We start from the raw sequence: 16,654 nt of genomic DNA, 5'->3' as shown, positions 1-16,654 counted from the left end.
TTGTTTTTCCTCCACTTCAATGGCTGACATAGCGTTTGCGGCTTTATGACACTATTCTGACTATTGCGACCACTAGACACGGATCACCACTCTGAACCGCGTGTACTTTACAAGCTCTCGCATTTGTTTCACTATTTTTGTTTTATGATAATCACTTCCTTTTTTCCATACCCTCCCAACACAGAAGGCTAGAAGCCAATTGGCCCTCCAAAAGTTCGACTTTTTTTTTAGAACACATAGTAGAATTTTAGGATGGTCCGGTGGTCGAGACGTTATTAGGAACCGAGCTTCACACGGCAGGTCGGAGAATAGAATACAATCTGGAACGTGGTAATGGAACTGAATTTTGTCTGTGCAACTCTTGGAATGATTGTCAATTTTTTATTAGACGTACTGGGCAGGACCTAGCTCGTCGAAAATAGGACTAAAAACTCCAAATCTTGGCCTCCTTCGGGCTACTATACTATCTCCTTCGGCCCATATACGATGGACTCTTAATTGATTCGATTTTACTCGTAGTAAAAAGTTGAATAATTAAATTTCGGACGGGATTCGACACGCGGCTTTGCCTTGTATAAGATCGACGCCTCAACAAACCGGCCCATCATAACCTCCTGGTGGTACATATCGAAACAAAAAAAAAAGACGAACTACAAACGTCCCCAAGCTCTCTGTTATCAGCTTTAGTTGCTCCTTTTTTATTACAACAATTCATCCGCCTCTCGCTGTGTGTTATGCTCAATTTGCACTTTGATTACAAAAAAAAACTTTAATTTTGTTGTCGTTCTCTTTTTCTTCTTTCCTTTTTATTTTTCCGAATCACACACACACAACAATGCGTTGCAACGATCCATGTAAACACATACGTACCACGTGGCCTGCACTTAGCGGCCATTATTTTGGCGCCATTTTCTGTTGGGGCCCTGTTTGTGATTGCGCCACCCGTCTCCCTCTGTCTCTCTCTCTTCTTGCGTCCCCCACCCTTCCTGTGACTGAATCGGCGGCGATGGTGGGTTTTTTTTTACATACACACTCGATACCATCTTCTTCTGGGTCTGGTCGGGAAACCATCTTCCCTCCAATATAATGGTAACTGTATATTTTGCAAACAATTTGCAACATATTTTGCTAACGCGTGTCTGACGTGTGTGCGTGCGTGTGTGCGTGAGAATGGTTTTTTGTTTGAATTGTTTTGGGGATTGGTTTTCCTTTGTCCCCTCCCCCTCCCTCCTGTCGAATGGATTTTGCGCATATACCTCTATGTGTACGGATGTTTACCGTACAATTTGTGATCCATTGCCATGTTTGTGATGCTCGCAAAACGAAATGCGTTTTTTTACCAAAATGGCTGCCGGGCAACTGCTGGCCACCGTGTCCTGTACTTTAACACTTAACCGACTTTTTGGTTTTGGTTGCGTTTGTGTACTCTTTTTTTGTTTTACATCTCTCTAACACCTTGGTTTTGTGCGTGTGTGTGTTTTTTTCTCCCTCTTTTCTCTTCCATTTTTTCCTTCTTTTTATCTTCACGCTTTTCTATTCACTTGTTTTTTTTTTCTCTCTCTCTAAAACACATACATTATACATCACGCAACAATCATATCCCATTGGAATGTATCCATGCACTTTGCCATGTTTGTGCGTGTGTGTGAATTGTGTATGTGTGTGTGATGGCGTGATTTTTTTCCTTTTCCACTTTTTTATTTGAATTTTATCAATGGAATGTGGGCTTTGTGCGACAACGTTGACTTTTCTTCAAATCCTTCCATTTTGTTGCTGTGTTTCTTTGAATTATGAATGTATTTTGTTGCGTTAATTATTTATCGTTTTTACTATTTACGCCAAACGTGTTTGCAACTCTATTTGTGTCACTCTTTTCATTCAAAACCACCATTTTGGGCTTTCTGACACCTTGCGTGTTAATGCCGCTTGTGCCTTGATCTTTCTGGACCGCTTTGTATGCGTGTTACACTGTTATTCGATGTGTATGTGTGTGCCTGTGTGTGAATATTTGGTGTGACTTCTCAACATTTGATTTGTGTATGTTCACATTCCATCTAACGATTGGACTTGCCTCATTTTGCTGTTTATGTTTGATGTTTGGCCATTTTCTTTTCCAACCTTGTATCCCTCCACGATGCGGTACGGCTCTCTTATCTTCTGCCCGTTTGACTTCCGTTTGTGCACAACATTACATCTGCTAACCGACCATTCTCCCGGTCATTGCTTTGATATGACAATTTAGACCTTCACAATAATGACGAACAGTGCGACGTTTGTGAGTTAGTCGCAATGGAGTCGCACGAAGATTTGTACTCGCGAGCAGATTTGACATTCTCGCCGTTACCAGCGTCACAAGATCCGGAAGGGTGTGTACATTGCTCTTCCAAACTAACGTGTGAAGAAGAACCGCAAGAAATCATTGGCGAGGACCTGCCAAATCTGTACTTCGAACCGAACGTGGCCCAGAAAGAAGAAGCGACTGATGTCAGCAAAGTGGAAGGTGCACGGCCCAGCTTGTACATCGGTCCACCAGAGTCTTCCTACAGCTGTGACTCGATCAGCGAGTTCACACCCAATCTCAATGATCAGGAACTCTACGTATCGTCCTTTTCCGAATCGGAAGACGAATCCGAACCGTCGCGTTACTACAGTGCACTCGGGCAACACGACTACGAACTAGATGACACCACCGCCATCGGACAGCTTTATCTGCACCGTTCGCTTTCGTACACTTTCGCCAATGATCCGGATCGCTATAACCCAACCGCCTACGATGGCAATGGGTGTTCGCGTGGAAGCAAAATGTTTCCCGTAGAAATGGCGGGACGAAACAATCGTACCCTGCCATTGATGACACGCAGCTTCGACGAGCTGCTGAGGGACCGTTGCTACGGAGTGCATAGCAACTGTTGCTGTCGCTATTGCTGGATGTCACAGATGGCAAGATTTTCTCTCCAAGCGAACGATCCCGATGCGGCTGAGATGGATCTCAACACGCGCCAGAGTCGTTCGCTGAGTCCTCCGAGTGGGGGTGTGCGACACATGCGGTGTAACACTACCGCCGCAACAACGTTGCAAGTCCCGGGCAGCAGCAACGTCATCCGGCACGATGTCGGCGATCACGGCCGGTTGCGCATTGTACGCTACCCGGTACGTGCGATGACACGTTTCGCTAGCGATCCGTCCCTTCCATTGGGACTCGGCTGGTCCGAAGCATCGAACAATGCACCGGACAAATCGAATCGCTTCAGATCTTCGCCCGGGACATCAGTAATAGCGGATCATCCAGGAACAGAATCGCAGCATCAGTTTGTGTTTGTAACACTCACAACACCGCCACCGGATGAGTACGATGGCGAACCATTTCTGAGGCAGCTCCTCTTTGATCCTACTACTGATGGAATGACTCCATTCAATGGTGAATACGAAGCAGGAACGCTTATAGACATGCAGTGTCGTACACTACACGGTACTGGTAGCGATGGCAACGACGAGCAATGTCAAACTGCACCGAGTTGTTTCGCCCATGCTTCTCCTTCCTCCCAAGACAGCATCCATCGTACATCTAGTGCTGTGTCTAGCGTTCATCCAGCGAGTGCACATGGTGGGATTGGTTCCCCGTCCATTTTCTCGCTTCCATACGCCTCATCCCAAACGACGTTTCTGCCGTCGCCATCAATGCAACCGCCTACCCACGTTGTCCCTCCACCAGATGTTGTGTTATCGTTGACTTCCAGTAGTGTCGAGACCTATCTAAATGCTGATAATATTAGCGCCAATCCTTGTACCGATCCCGATCGTAATGCTTCCCATTCTACCATCAGCATTACTCACCGTAGCGAACCTACCGACGTAGGTTGCTCATCAACCACCTTAATTACTAATGCTACTATTACTACTACGACTTCTTTTCTTGCCACTGTACCATCGTCTCCTTCCGTCACCATCACTACTGACACCACCACCAACACCGTTTGTTCTGCCGTTGCTATACCTTGCGTTACACCTGTTGTGGCTGACACAAGTAACATCTTTTCGACTTGTTCTTCTTATGTTCATACCACCGACACGACTACTACTACTACCACTACCTCTACTATCCCGTCCGCTGTTGGTTCACTAACCATGCCGTTGGCGCTGGTCCCTGCCGTGTCCTCCGAACGCAAAAAACCGCACCATCCGCCCAAACTGCTCGTTAAATCGTACACCGTAGACGGTAGCAGTGGTGGTGCCGGCTATAGTTCGCTGATGATGGCCACGGCTGTCACCGTTGCAACACCGCCCTCGACGACGACGGTGTTCGGGACAGACGAAGCACCAGCAGCAACAGCAGCAGATACTATCGACGATGCAAACAAATGCAACATCAGCAGCGCAGGCAGCACAACCACCATCACCGGTGGCAGCTGCCTGTACTGTTGTACCGGTGGTACAACCACCGTGCCAAGAATGGCAGGACCAGGCACACTCTGCCACGGATCTGGCTCTGGCTCGCTGTCATCTTGTTGCTGCTGCTGTGGCTGCTGCTGCTGCTGCTCGACGCCCTCGTCGTCGTCGGCGGGAGGGCTCGCCGGGACCGGTGTCGGTGGTGGTGGGTCCGCGGGAACATCCAATGCTACGACGGTCCGACGCCAGCGGCACAGCATTGCCGGCCAGATGAGCTACTTTAAAATGTTAGGTACCTTCAGTAAAAAGATGGCGACCAGCACAAACAGTCTGTTCAGCACTGCCGTGATTAGTGGCAGCTCGTCTGCACCTAACTTGCGCGACATGATACCGAGCACCGCGTCGCCGTCAGGTAAGGGGAAACTCTCACACCGTCCACAGTTTGCTCGGCGTAAATCGTTTGGAATTGAGCTACCGTTCTGTAACACTTGCATCAAGATAGAAAGCAATCGCAGCAAGCAAGCTGCTATTGATGAAGCACCATAGATGCTTCGAGACACAGACGTTCTTCGGGCTGTTTGTGTGCAGCTGCTGGTTCGGTTAGTTTCGGTACATGTCGTTGAATGTACCGGAACGAGTACATACGAGAAATGGAATGTGGCTCAATTTCAAGTTACGCATGAACAATGGCTGTGACCTTCATATACGCCGGGAGTATCACTAGATCAAGCCGAGACTGTACAACCGCTCACTGTTTTATGCTCTACTGTGGGTGGGGGATGAGTATCAAGAAGACGCCATTGTGAACTCGCATGATCTAAGTGTTTGCGAAGAGTATCCGTGCAATTGGGATACACTGCAGGTGCATCACATTTGCATAATATAGACACAAGCGTTGTGATGTATGCCATATTTCTGAGGCCTGCATATCTTCGAAAAATGTGACTCCTGGCTAGTAGGAATATGGTATCAAAACATCCTGAACTCTATATTAACTCTGACTCGATAGAGACTAGGCGCAGTGTGCCTTTAAGTATAAGTGTTGCACACGCTTTCACTACTTGAAGCAGATACGGTGAACGTATACGGAGTGGCACCACTAGGACACGCGTCGAATTCTCTCTAATTTTGAACACTCAATCACAGCGGTCAAAGCGGTTAACCATCACGTAAGTAGGCACTTTTCTTATTGTTGGAGTCCCATCAGCTCTAGGTACGAGCACAAAACACGAGCAAGTCTAGGGCGGAGATAGAGTTACAACCCTGGTGCATATTGCTCATGGCGGAAGGCACAATCTATCTCTTTATTTCCCTTTTTTCCCCATCCGATGTATTAATGCGTTCTGTATAATTCCATCCATTTAATTTTTCCCCTCGCGAGAAGGATTCGGCGGTGTGCCACCGATACGCCCGCTGGAAACGCTGCACAACGCGCTATCGCTCAAGCAGCTGGACGCGTTTCTGGAGCGTATGACCATTGGTCCACTGTTTAAAACTCCGGCCTCCTCACCACCACCGAAACATCCGCTGGTGGCCGCAGGAACGTCATCCTCTGCAACGCTGTCTAGCGTCGGCTCCAAAAGCCCTCTGTCGGTGGTGGGCGGACGTGACAGCTTCCCGGAAGGTGGCACACCACTTGCCCAACCAGCATCGACCGTTGCGCCACTGACGGGTGGCGGTGGTATCGAGGAGCGGAACTCACACCGTGCCGGGACGCGTGATTTTATGCCACTAGCATCCATCGGTTCAACTGCTGGAGGTGGCTACGTTGGTGTTGGAACAACAACAACAGCAGCAGCAGCCGCCAGTTCGGCCAACAATGGTGCCGGCAATGTTGCCGGTGTCCACCAGAGTAAGTGTAATGACACTGTGATGTGAGAGCCCTCTCACACGATTTCACGCGATTGATCCGATAGTGTCGGAAAGTTTTGAAAGCAAATTGTTTTGATACCTGTACACGAGTACAGAGTTTACTTTTATAGAATCCCACCCACGACTACATATTGTTGTGCCGTGTTTGTAATCTTATAAAACTTGTATCGTGCTTATTATTATATGTTTTCACCCTCATCCGTGTGTGGTTTACTGTCAGAATATAGGCAATGTAACGTACTTCGTTTTCTTAGCGTTTGTTTTCGTCCCGATTCGTCCAAATTGTTGATTGATTATTGTGCATTAAATTGGTGAAGAAGGGTTTATGATTCTCAATCAGTTACACTGTGCGAACTATAAGTTTAGGAAAAGAAATCAGACTATTGTATCAGGGACACAATGAAAAGGGCAAAGCTAGCTTAACTTTCCTGTGCTGGAGAGAAATGTATGCAGAGGATAGGATTGTTGTAAATTCAAATTGTACTTCACCAAACACCAACCATTGTGATGCTGTTTGAAAGCGAAATTATTCTTCCTTCTGCAGGCGTCAATGTGTCCATCTACCTTGAACAGTAACCATCTATTTAATTGACAAATCAATAAGACCACCCTTGTTTATGACATTGAATAACTATTGTAGAATAACACAAGCTAAAAATGGAGTCAACGCATCCGTAGCGTGTTAGCTTTTGAGCTCTAAGAAGCTTTTCTTTATATCTCTTAAATAATCAGGTATTCCTATAATACCTGACGAGTCTGATTCGTCGCAAGAATGGTGAGGTTACCGTACATCGTGTAGGACTCTCGTTCTTCCAAACATATAGAAAAAAAATGCCTGTCAAGTATCTTCCTCTAGAGGAGGGTTTTTCTTCAGTTTTGTACATTGTCCTGGTCGCAGATACGTATGTCAACACTGGGACTATAAGGGGACTATACAGATTTATATTTCGTAATTTTGTTCCTCGTCACGTAACTCAACATCAATCAAATCAATTAAGCTAGGCGAAATTTTGGATGACTGCAAAAGACGCGATCACCTTTCTGTTCATTATCCCTGAGTATATCAGTGTTTGTTGGCAGGACCACAAGTTGTCAGATTACAAGTTTCCAGAGGGTTATCGTTGCAATCCCATGATTTATAGAGAGGCAAATTTAATTTTAGAAACTCAAAGCCTGTATAAATAAGTGGTTACCCATGGTTCCAACCCACTCATGCCTATGTCATCAGCGTAGAATCTGAACTGATTTAGATGGTTCCCCATCCCCGAAGCTCCGGCCACAAAAACTGATAAAAAATGTGAAGTATGGTAGGTAGTAGCATCATGATCCTAGGGCTGTTCTAAGAAAATTTCAAGCGAAATTGTGATGTACGATACCGCAATTGACGTGACATAACGGATTCTATTACCTTGTGGCCCTGGTTTTTCGAATATTTTCACAAGAGTACCAAAATTCTTATCCAGTCTTGTACGGTTTCAAGTAGGATTGATTTATCTTAGAGTCCTAGTGCGCTTAGCTATGATTCGTTCAATGCAAAACCAGGTGGTCCAATTGATTTGTCCGACACTGTAGTAGTGTGCATATATAAGTGCAGTGTTTTTATTTATTGTATTAGATTAAGCAAACTGCAAGGTTCCAAATTTTGGTTTCATTGTCATGTTTGTAAACACACGTTGATTGTTCGTATATAATTTAGGGAACATTTCTGAGGTTAAACAATACGTTGTGTTGTGCCTTTTGTGTGGGATCAGAAAAGCTAGAGAGTGCGATAATTCAGAAGCTAGCGTTGTGGCAAAGTTTTTCTTGGTTTGTTTGTTGAAGTTAGCAAGTTATATCGATGTGAACTGTTTCTATATATATCATATCAATCATTATACCTGTACTCCCCCCATCGGAAGGGTGAAAACTTTTCGTGATATAACAAGTAAACATATTTATCACAGCAAAAAAAAAAAAAAAATCATTAACACAATCAGTTTATCGTTTGTCTCGTTTTGTTTTTGTTTTTTGTTAATGTTTTGAGTTTTGAAACGAACGAAATACGCACAGGTATGGATATATTTCTATGTTTTGCAAAGAGAAAACGATATTATTCACAAAAGTAAGTTACCGTTTTGTTTTATTTTTTGGAATAATCGATCTTTTTTCTATCTATTTATCTATTTGTGTGTGTTTTATTAATTTTTATCAAAAAAAATTATTTTCAATTTAATTTAATTAACCTCTAACACACTCACACACACACACACGATAGGAAGTACAATGGTTGCGTGCGTTAACATTTTCGTCCTTACGGTCTGAAACTAATTGTTGTAACTAACCTGATTTTTTATCTGTACAATGTGTACATTTCTATATTTTATGCGCACCACCGTGTGTCGTCCTGTGTTGCGTTGCATGTTGTTGTGGGGTGCGATTTGGGCCGGAGGTTGGAGTGATCATTCGAGCAGTATGACCAGTAGCATCAGCGCACTGTCGAGCGGTGGTCCCAGCTCGCCCAACTACTCCGAGGCCTACTCGCGCGGTTGTCCCAGCAGCGATATGTCTGCCAGCATCACCAGCAGTACGGACGGGTAAGTGAACACAACAAAAAAAAAACACACATTCGCTAGATATTAAAAGTAAGACCCTTTTATCAAATTTAATAACAGTTAAACTTCGTTGCAATGGGCAAAAATACACCTTAACTTCTATTAGCCACCAACCCGGGGCAGGTTACACATTTCGTATGGGAGTTTGGCGGATGATCTTTGAAATAAAGGTTAGGCGAGAGCCTCTTGAGTCCCAGGATGTATCAAGTGAAGGTTATCGTGTTTCTGTGAAACACGATCATCAGAACCCAGAACCCAGACACAAACAAAATTGTAAGTGCCTGGGGAGATGTGGGGGGGGGGGGGAAGGGAGGTAGGTGTCTCGAGACAGCAATCGGGGTCAGTATTAACAACAACTCGTTTGGGGCTTCAACTTGGAATCATCAGAACCCAGAACCCAGACACAAACAAAATTGTAAGTGCCTGGGGAGCTATACCTGGGGAGATGTGGGGGGGGGGGGGGAAGGGAGGTAGGTGTCTCGAGACAGCAATCGGGGTCAGTATTAACAACAACTCGTTTGGGGCTTCAACTCGGAAGCCCCACGCAGACGTACAGTACATTAACAGGAAGATCCGCCTTTGGTTTCCTCTTATTTTGTTCACCATATTGCGAAGAGTCTTCTCGACAGAACTATTCTTGCTTTATTTTTTAATCCAATTATCCTGGATAGCAAAAAAAATACACCTTTAAGCTCAAGCACGTTTTGTTTTGATGCTAGAACCCTCTGGCTCTCTCTCGTATGGTCATTAAGCCAAAAAGAAAAGATACCTAGTAGAGAAGTATCGCGAGCAGTCATTCCAATCGTGTCCGTCACTGTACATTTTTTTTTTCAAACAATTATTGTGAATCAAATTCATGTCGTTCTGCGTCATCTCATCCATTCAGCCTAACGCCCAAACTAATCTATGTTTCTGATGTTCTCCTTTCGGGACTGCTACGCGGCAAATGTAGCAGCCTGGCGGCAATCGTTGGCGGCGGTACAGGTGAACAGGTGCTGGTTGCATTACCACAGCTATTTAGCCATCAACAACAACAGCAACGGATGTCACCGAAACATCCACCGGTAGAGCTGGTGGCAGGCGGTGAACCACCATTCTCGGCGCTTCTCGATGATGACGAACAAACCGTTGGCCGCGTTTTGGTGGGCGATGGTGCGTTAGATATTGAACGGCGCAGTTCTACGATGGATATTAGTGGTGATTTAACGCCAGTTAGTGGATGTTCCGATTGGGAAAGTAACACGAACGAAGCGACCAAAGGATCGACGACTAATTATGATCTGGTTAGTAGTTTGCCTCGCTCTTGCACCTCTTTCGTTGTCGGACATTAAAGTGTATGTGAATTCTCTTTGCAGACGACCGCAAACACAACCGAGGAAGAGGATGAAGATGCAACGATCTCCACCGATACCTGCTTGAGTGTGGGCGAGCAGGAACAGCCTTTCAAGACAAGTTTGGAGCAATCCTGGACAGCCGCCAGTACTAGCAAGGCGCTCCGTGGCGTATATGCGCCGTTTGGTGGGGAATCGCTCGACAGTGGTTGTAAGATCGATAGTCGTGTGCGTGGTAGCCGCATCCAGCGGCAGATCAGTCTGTACGAAAAGGAAACCCGACCCGAAACGAAACCCCTACCGGAAGCACACGAGTGGTCAGGGGAAGGAATTAAATTTGAACCGGCCATTAGTGTTGGTCGTCAACAGCGCCAAACGCAGGTACTGCAACCATTGCACATGTCCTTCGACGAGCTGCGCAAGGAACTGCCCAGTATCGACCGTAACACGCTTACCACCAACCGGGGTTATCCGGACCAGAAAAGCCCGACCCAACAACGTACATCACCCACCGTACAGGAGGGGATGGTGCCACACACGCCGGGTGCCTTGGTGATACGCGAAGGGTACATTGAACCGCCCCGGCTAACACGTGTCACCAAAAGCTTCCATGGCAAAACTGACCACCAAAAGCTACAGCTCGAGCAGCAAGGATCCAGACGGGCCAGTGATAGTCCCCAGTCACCGGCCGAGGCAACCACCAACAGTCGGCACAACAAACACGTGCTGCGTCAGCAGCACTCGAGTGCCGGCAGCAGCAGCAGCCAGGGTCGCTTTACGACGTCGCTGGTGCAGGAAACGGAACAGGGTGGTGATGAAGCTACCGGTCAGAAGAAGTAGGATCACGGCGTCGAATCGATAATCGCTGGCCATGAAAATGTTTACCGTAGAGGGCTGTGCTTTATGGTTGGGTGCTCTAGGGATAGGGAACTGTTGTTCGGTGTATAAGATAAGAATTGATAAAACACGCACACACACGTTGTTGTTTTCGTTAAAGAAATAAAGTCAGAATTGTTCGAACCTTTCCGACTCCTCTACTTGCTATAAGTAAATTAGATAAGTAGTTTTTCAGCATTATTTTTTCCTATCCCTTTACTATTCCAGGCAACTGGGCTGCCTTGATAGCCAGCAACTTTGGAGGCTTATAACTGTTATGTGCGTAATCCAATACCAATAAAATATTATGATGAAAGTAAAGTTATTTCTTTTTCTTTCTTGTTTTTTTTTTCTGGATGCCCGGGACAGGATTAACTACTCTCCACTTTCATTTGGGCTTCCACGATACTACGAGCTCCAACAAATGAAAAAGCAATAGAAATAGTGAGATGAACGATTTTCTTTAATCATGGTGGTGGGTGTATGTTACAGTGGTTTTGCGTGCTGTTGGTGATGTTGGTTGAACACTTTTCATGCTTATAAAATCTCGCTCCTATGTTATGAGCTCTGCTAGAGGCGCTTACATTTAAAGAATCTGAATTTTGAACTGAATGTGTAAATTTCCTCTGCATGATTGGAAAAGGAAGTAAACTAAAATCAACGCTCATGGTGTCAATTAGGGCCGAGGCATGCCATTGCATTGCACCGGAATGAAATCCGGATTCTTCCGGAATAATCTCTTATATTAATTCCGGAATCTAATCCGATTATTCTACGTTGGGCTCGGAGTGAATTCATCAATACACCCCGGTGTTCCCACCACTAGTTCAATCGATAAGTGTGCTCAGCTGACAATGTGGTGTTTTCTTCTGTTGTACTACTATTTTACCATACGGTATGCTTCACCTACGACTGCTTGTTTTAGCTCTTCTGTTCACGAATCTTTTCTTATTTGGATCTATTCCTTTCCTGCTGTACTATATTATCCAGCGATGGATCAATTTTCTGTCTATAAATCTCTCTCTCTCTCTCTCTCTTTCAATTTTATAGCATCACTATACTTTACTATAATCCTATCGGTTTAATCATTTCTTTTAGCAAAGTATTAGTTTCTGTTCATGAGCGCACACGTTATTAAATAAAATTATCTGGCCTAACTTCCGTAATTTGGGACGGCCCGGTGGTGCAGGCGACAACAGCACCGGTCGGCCCTCACTACGGTGGGACGGTCCGGATGACATTTGAACCCCGGTCCTGGCGTTTGAAGATCTGCGCCGCTGTCGCCTGCACCACCGCACCGCCCGGCGTGACCTTAGAAGGTTGTTAATCAAGAAGAACTTCCATAATTTCTTTAAGTTTACCGGCCATATATGAAATTAGTTGGATTAGCTTTGTACGTAGCACGCGGATTGACCAACAGACAGTTCATTGGCTGCCCATCCAAGTGGCGGTTATGATAAGCATCTACCGCCTTTTCAGCATCTTTTAAATTACGATATATTACCTCGGCTACTCCCGGACGTACCAGCCTTGACTCGAGCAGATCGCCAATATCTTCGAACAATTCCTGCAGGGGGGAAAATAAATGCAAGAGTCAATACAATAAGTCCGTAAGTCTTCGTCTTCGTATCATCGTACCTGTATGTCGATCTGTGTGACGTTAGAATGCAGATTGCTAACGACAATCCGATACCCGGCGGTGACGGCAGCTGGCGGGCTAGGTGAACGGGTTGTATAATTTTTAACCATTGACTGCTCCCCATTAAAGTTGTACGCAAAGATGCCCATCGATTTGTTAGGGTTCGGAGCACGCTCCAGCCGGGCACGCATGCTCGATGACAGCTTCATCGGCACGGTCGCGGATACCGCGTGGGACGATAGTACCGGAGGTGGTGGGGTGTTTGATCTGGTGCGCAAGATGCTACGCAACGGTCGGTTTGATGGTAACGGTGGCGGTGGTACGCTGAAATTCGGACGCCGGTTAACCTCGTACTGATCGAACGGGTCCGGTTCCGGGTTGATGGTAGTGGATGATTTGGCGAAATTCATTAACGACGCACCGTTGCTGGCGTTCATCAGCACACCCGTATTCCGTGCCGTGCGAAAGTTGGGCAACGGAGGCATCGAACCAGGCAGGGAAAATGCATCGTTCGTCAACGTGCGCGTTGCATTTGTCATCGAGCTGATTGATTGATGGCTCACAATGCGGGCGAACGGATTCTCTTCAACGTCCTCGCCTCGGTACGGGATGCCACCGGGTGCGGGACGGTAATGGGAGATTATTTGTTGCATCGGTGCCGTTTGTGGCATGTAATCTACGGTTGAGTAATGGCGCTTTGAACGTTTCGGTTTGAAATGCTCCGGACCGACGTTCCGACCGTTGATTGAAACGGCGGTCAGTACACGCGACGAAGGTAGCGTCGCTAGCGCGCGAAAGTGTTTCGACGGACCGGCTCGGTTTTGCAGCCGGAAGCGAGCATCACGACCCCGACTGCTCTCGATTAGCTGATCCCGTGCGTCACGTATTTTGGCGCGCTTGTTGTGGATGATTTTCATGCGCGCATCAACCACGGGAATCGGTTTGCGACGGTTCGCCAGCATATTTTCGCCGCGGTATCCGCGTGACCCACCGCCGCCGCCTCCGGTCACACCGGCCGGTGTCGAACCACTGTCACTGGAGCGCTCATTCCGAGCACGCACCCTCCGCTTCCGGATAATCTCATCCAGACTTAGATCCATATCTTCATCCATCTTTTGTTGATTGCGACGAACAAAACCCGCTAAAATAAAGAATGTAAGGATTCTGATATAATTTGCTATTTATGCACCTATTTTTGATACGGATACGCCAACGCCAGTTAGTGATGGTGGTGCGAGTATCAATATTTCCCTATCGCTTCATTGGAGTTTGTAATGAGTTGAACAACATGCGTTGAGAGATGATCTCGACTACCATCGTTGGGCTAAGCCCAGAAGAATAAAAAAAAACCGAATTTCCTAACCTTATGTTAAGTAATAATTGTTTTATCAAGGTGATTTCGCCAACAATACCATGAAAAAGCATCTAACACAGGCGGTAAAACAAAATTCCAAGAACACCGCGGTGCAAGAAACGATTTTGACAGTTCTCAAAACGGCTTCCTACGCGGCTAGCGCTCTTCATCGAAAAACTGATACACGCACGCACACATACAATCATACACGACGCTGTTTCCAGCAATTTTAAGCGGAATCCGCACCACGAAACAATCCCTAACCAAAAAAATTAGATCAATGCTGCGTTCGGCCCTTTTACTTGCATATCTGCATTTCGCAGAAAGGGTAGCTTTTTTGAAAAAAAGAAAAACTCTTTCCATTCAAAGCAAATTACAATCGACGCCATCGAACGAATACTACAATGAAGGAAATAACTTTTAGGACGATCAATACCACCCGATGGCACAACGTGAGCGTCGTGGCGTGAAGCAAATCGTTCCATCTTCAACGCGAATTTCTTATTTCTAGACACTTACCTTTGTAAATTTGTAATTTTTATGTAGCTAAACAGAGTGATTCAAGAAAAAGTTAGGTCCGATATGGCTCCGGCTTTATCGAGAAATAGATGTCTGTCGGTAAGCACACACAAGCACATAACTCGTTTTCGCCTGTGGTGCTTTGATTTCGCCCGGCTGTCAATTCATGCCCAAGTAGCAAAACGGATCGTACTGCAAATACCATCTGCACAGGGGAAACATAAAAATTAATTTAATACTAAATTAAAATTAATGCACACCACAACCAACTACATTTGAGTGGTTATTGTAGGGAAATAATTCTTTCGGGTGATATTGGATTTTAACTGTCATTAATAAACCTTTGGGAGAAAAAATTTGCCAATTCGAGTGGGAACAAATTTTCTAGATTCCGATTTTTCAAAATTTGAACAAAAAAATACTTTTTTCTTGATGAGCATGCTCAAAAAACAAAATATATGCTTTCGTTAACTCTTTGCCATAAAAAAATCACAATTTTTAGCTAGACGTTGCTTTTCATGTGCCCCTATTTTTCCCACCTTCATTTCTTAACTGCATTCTCTAACTTTCTGTAAGCTCCTTATGTGCGACCAGCTATGTTTCGTATCTGTATTTACGTAAAAAAAAATTGGTTGCATTTTCGTGTTGAAAAGGTTGCAGCACAGTAAATTCAAAATATAACCCACAATCGTAAAAAATATCCAAATGAAATGAATACCAGCACACTGATCGACTTCTTTGGCTTTTTGGTCATAAAAGTTGTGTGATTTGACAGTAGGGCGAAATGGAATCGCACGAAATGTCAGCGCCTGGCTGCCGGGAAAGTCGTTCTTTCAAACCGTTTGCAAAGCCGGAACGCGCCGGTCGTGATCACTTGTGAATCGTTTCTTGTGAATCGTGCAGTGCATCACTTGTGAACCGTGTAGTGCAAATTGCTGTGTGCCAATACAATTGGGTGAGTTTTTAGAAGTAAGAAATCAACCAATGAAAAATGGTCAGTTTTCTACGTTATGGCGTCGTTCATTGTTAGAGCTTAGTGATTACTGTGTTTTATCCAACGAAAGGTGCAGATTTTTACTGTGGATCAGTTGGTCATAGGTTTATAATAAAATAATTATGGTTTCGACCCGAAGGGTTTACTTTCTATCAGTAATGAAACTAAAATAGAAAATAAGTCTGAAAACTATATGATCCCTGAACTTGTAAACCTATTGTGAAGGGATGAATTGCTACCAGATGCGAAATGCGAAACTTTTGAGTTGGCTGCTTGACGATCGTCGTCGCTCCCCTATCTGCAGGGGAGTGCTGGTTTCCGGTGAGCTATTGTGTTAGAATCGGAGTCTCAGGAATCCATTTATTTCCGTAGAAGAATGAAGGTCGTTGTGATGAATCACGAATGCGATCGGTTTCCATTAGGGCTGGCTTCTGACGAACGGACGATACTCGTTGAGATTTCCAAAACCGTTTCGAATGAATGTTTCACAATTTTATTTTATTTTTTTTGCATAAGCATCGCATTACTTGCTACAATAGGGCATTCGTATCGTGAGTCAGAAGTTTTGCTAACCGCCATCTTTGAGCCCTCAAAATTCCCGATAGGCCATAAAACTGGCCGCTTTTTGCTGCGGGCTCCAGCGAACGGGTTGAACGTAATAACCGGTTCCCATTCCAGGTTGAAGAGGTTCAGTTTTATAGCCTTCCGATGGTCACGGATGCTGGAACGAACACGGTTTGTACCTGGATACGGTTATGCTTTTGTGCAAGCTTTTGCGCTTTTTTTCTTTTGCGGCGTTGAATGTGTTAAAAAAATTCACAAAATTTCACAATTTCTAGGTAGGCGTAGCTTTTTCTGTGTTACCGATTACTTTCAAATTCGGTTGTTATTTTTCCTACCTACGTCTCTCAGCAGCATTCTCTGGCTTTCTATGGGCCCTTAATCTGCAACCAGCGGGTGAACGTTTTGTATTTGTATTTCCGTGAAAAAATTGGTTGCATTTTCGTGTTGAAAAGGTTCTAGTACAGCAAGTTCAAAATGTATCCCACAATCGTAGAAAGTGTATAACCATGAAATGGATACCAGCACACT

General features: G+C 45.1%; 1 protein-coding gene across 1 annotated transcript; it reads right to left on the bottom strand.

The window, feature by feature from the left end:
- Positions 1 to 12,413: 12,413 nt before the first annotated feature.
- On the bottom strand, positions 12,414 to 13,807 carry LOC126557879 (polymerase delta-interacting protein 3-like). Its single transcript, XM_050213791.1, has 2 exons — positions 12,695 to 13,807; positions 12,414 to 12,623 (listed from the first exon to the last, which is right to left on the bottom strand). Exons 1-2 carry the CDS (start codon positions 13,805 to 13,807, stop codon positions 12,414 to 12,416), a joined length of 1,323 nt encoding a protein of 440 aa, XP_050069748.1.
- Between the last annotated feature and the right edge of the window lie 2,847 nt (positions 13,808 to 16,654).

The sequence above is a fragment of the Anopheles maculipalpis genome, chromosome X (genome assembly GCF_943734695.1).
Source record: "Anopheles maculipalpis chromosome X, idAnoMacuDA_375_x, whole genome shotgun sequence".
Lineage (NCBI taxonomy): Eukaryota > Metazoa > Arthropoda > Insecta > Diptera > Culicidae > Anopheles > Anopheles maculipalpis.
This window is presented reverse-complemented; position numbering and strand designations above follow the sequence as displayed.

What these genes read in the sequence shown, in the direction of transcription:
- LOC126557879 (XM_050213791.1), bottom strand. Translation starts at nt 13,807, where the DNA reads ATGGATGAAGATATGGATCTAAGTCTGGATGAGATTATCCGGAAGCGG. An exon ending in TCACACAGATCGACATACAG is followed by an intron (nt 12,624 to 12,694) that starts GTACGATGATAC and finishes TCCCCCCTGCAG; the next exon opens with GAATTGTTCGAAGATATTGG.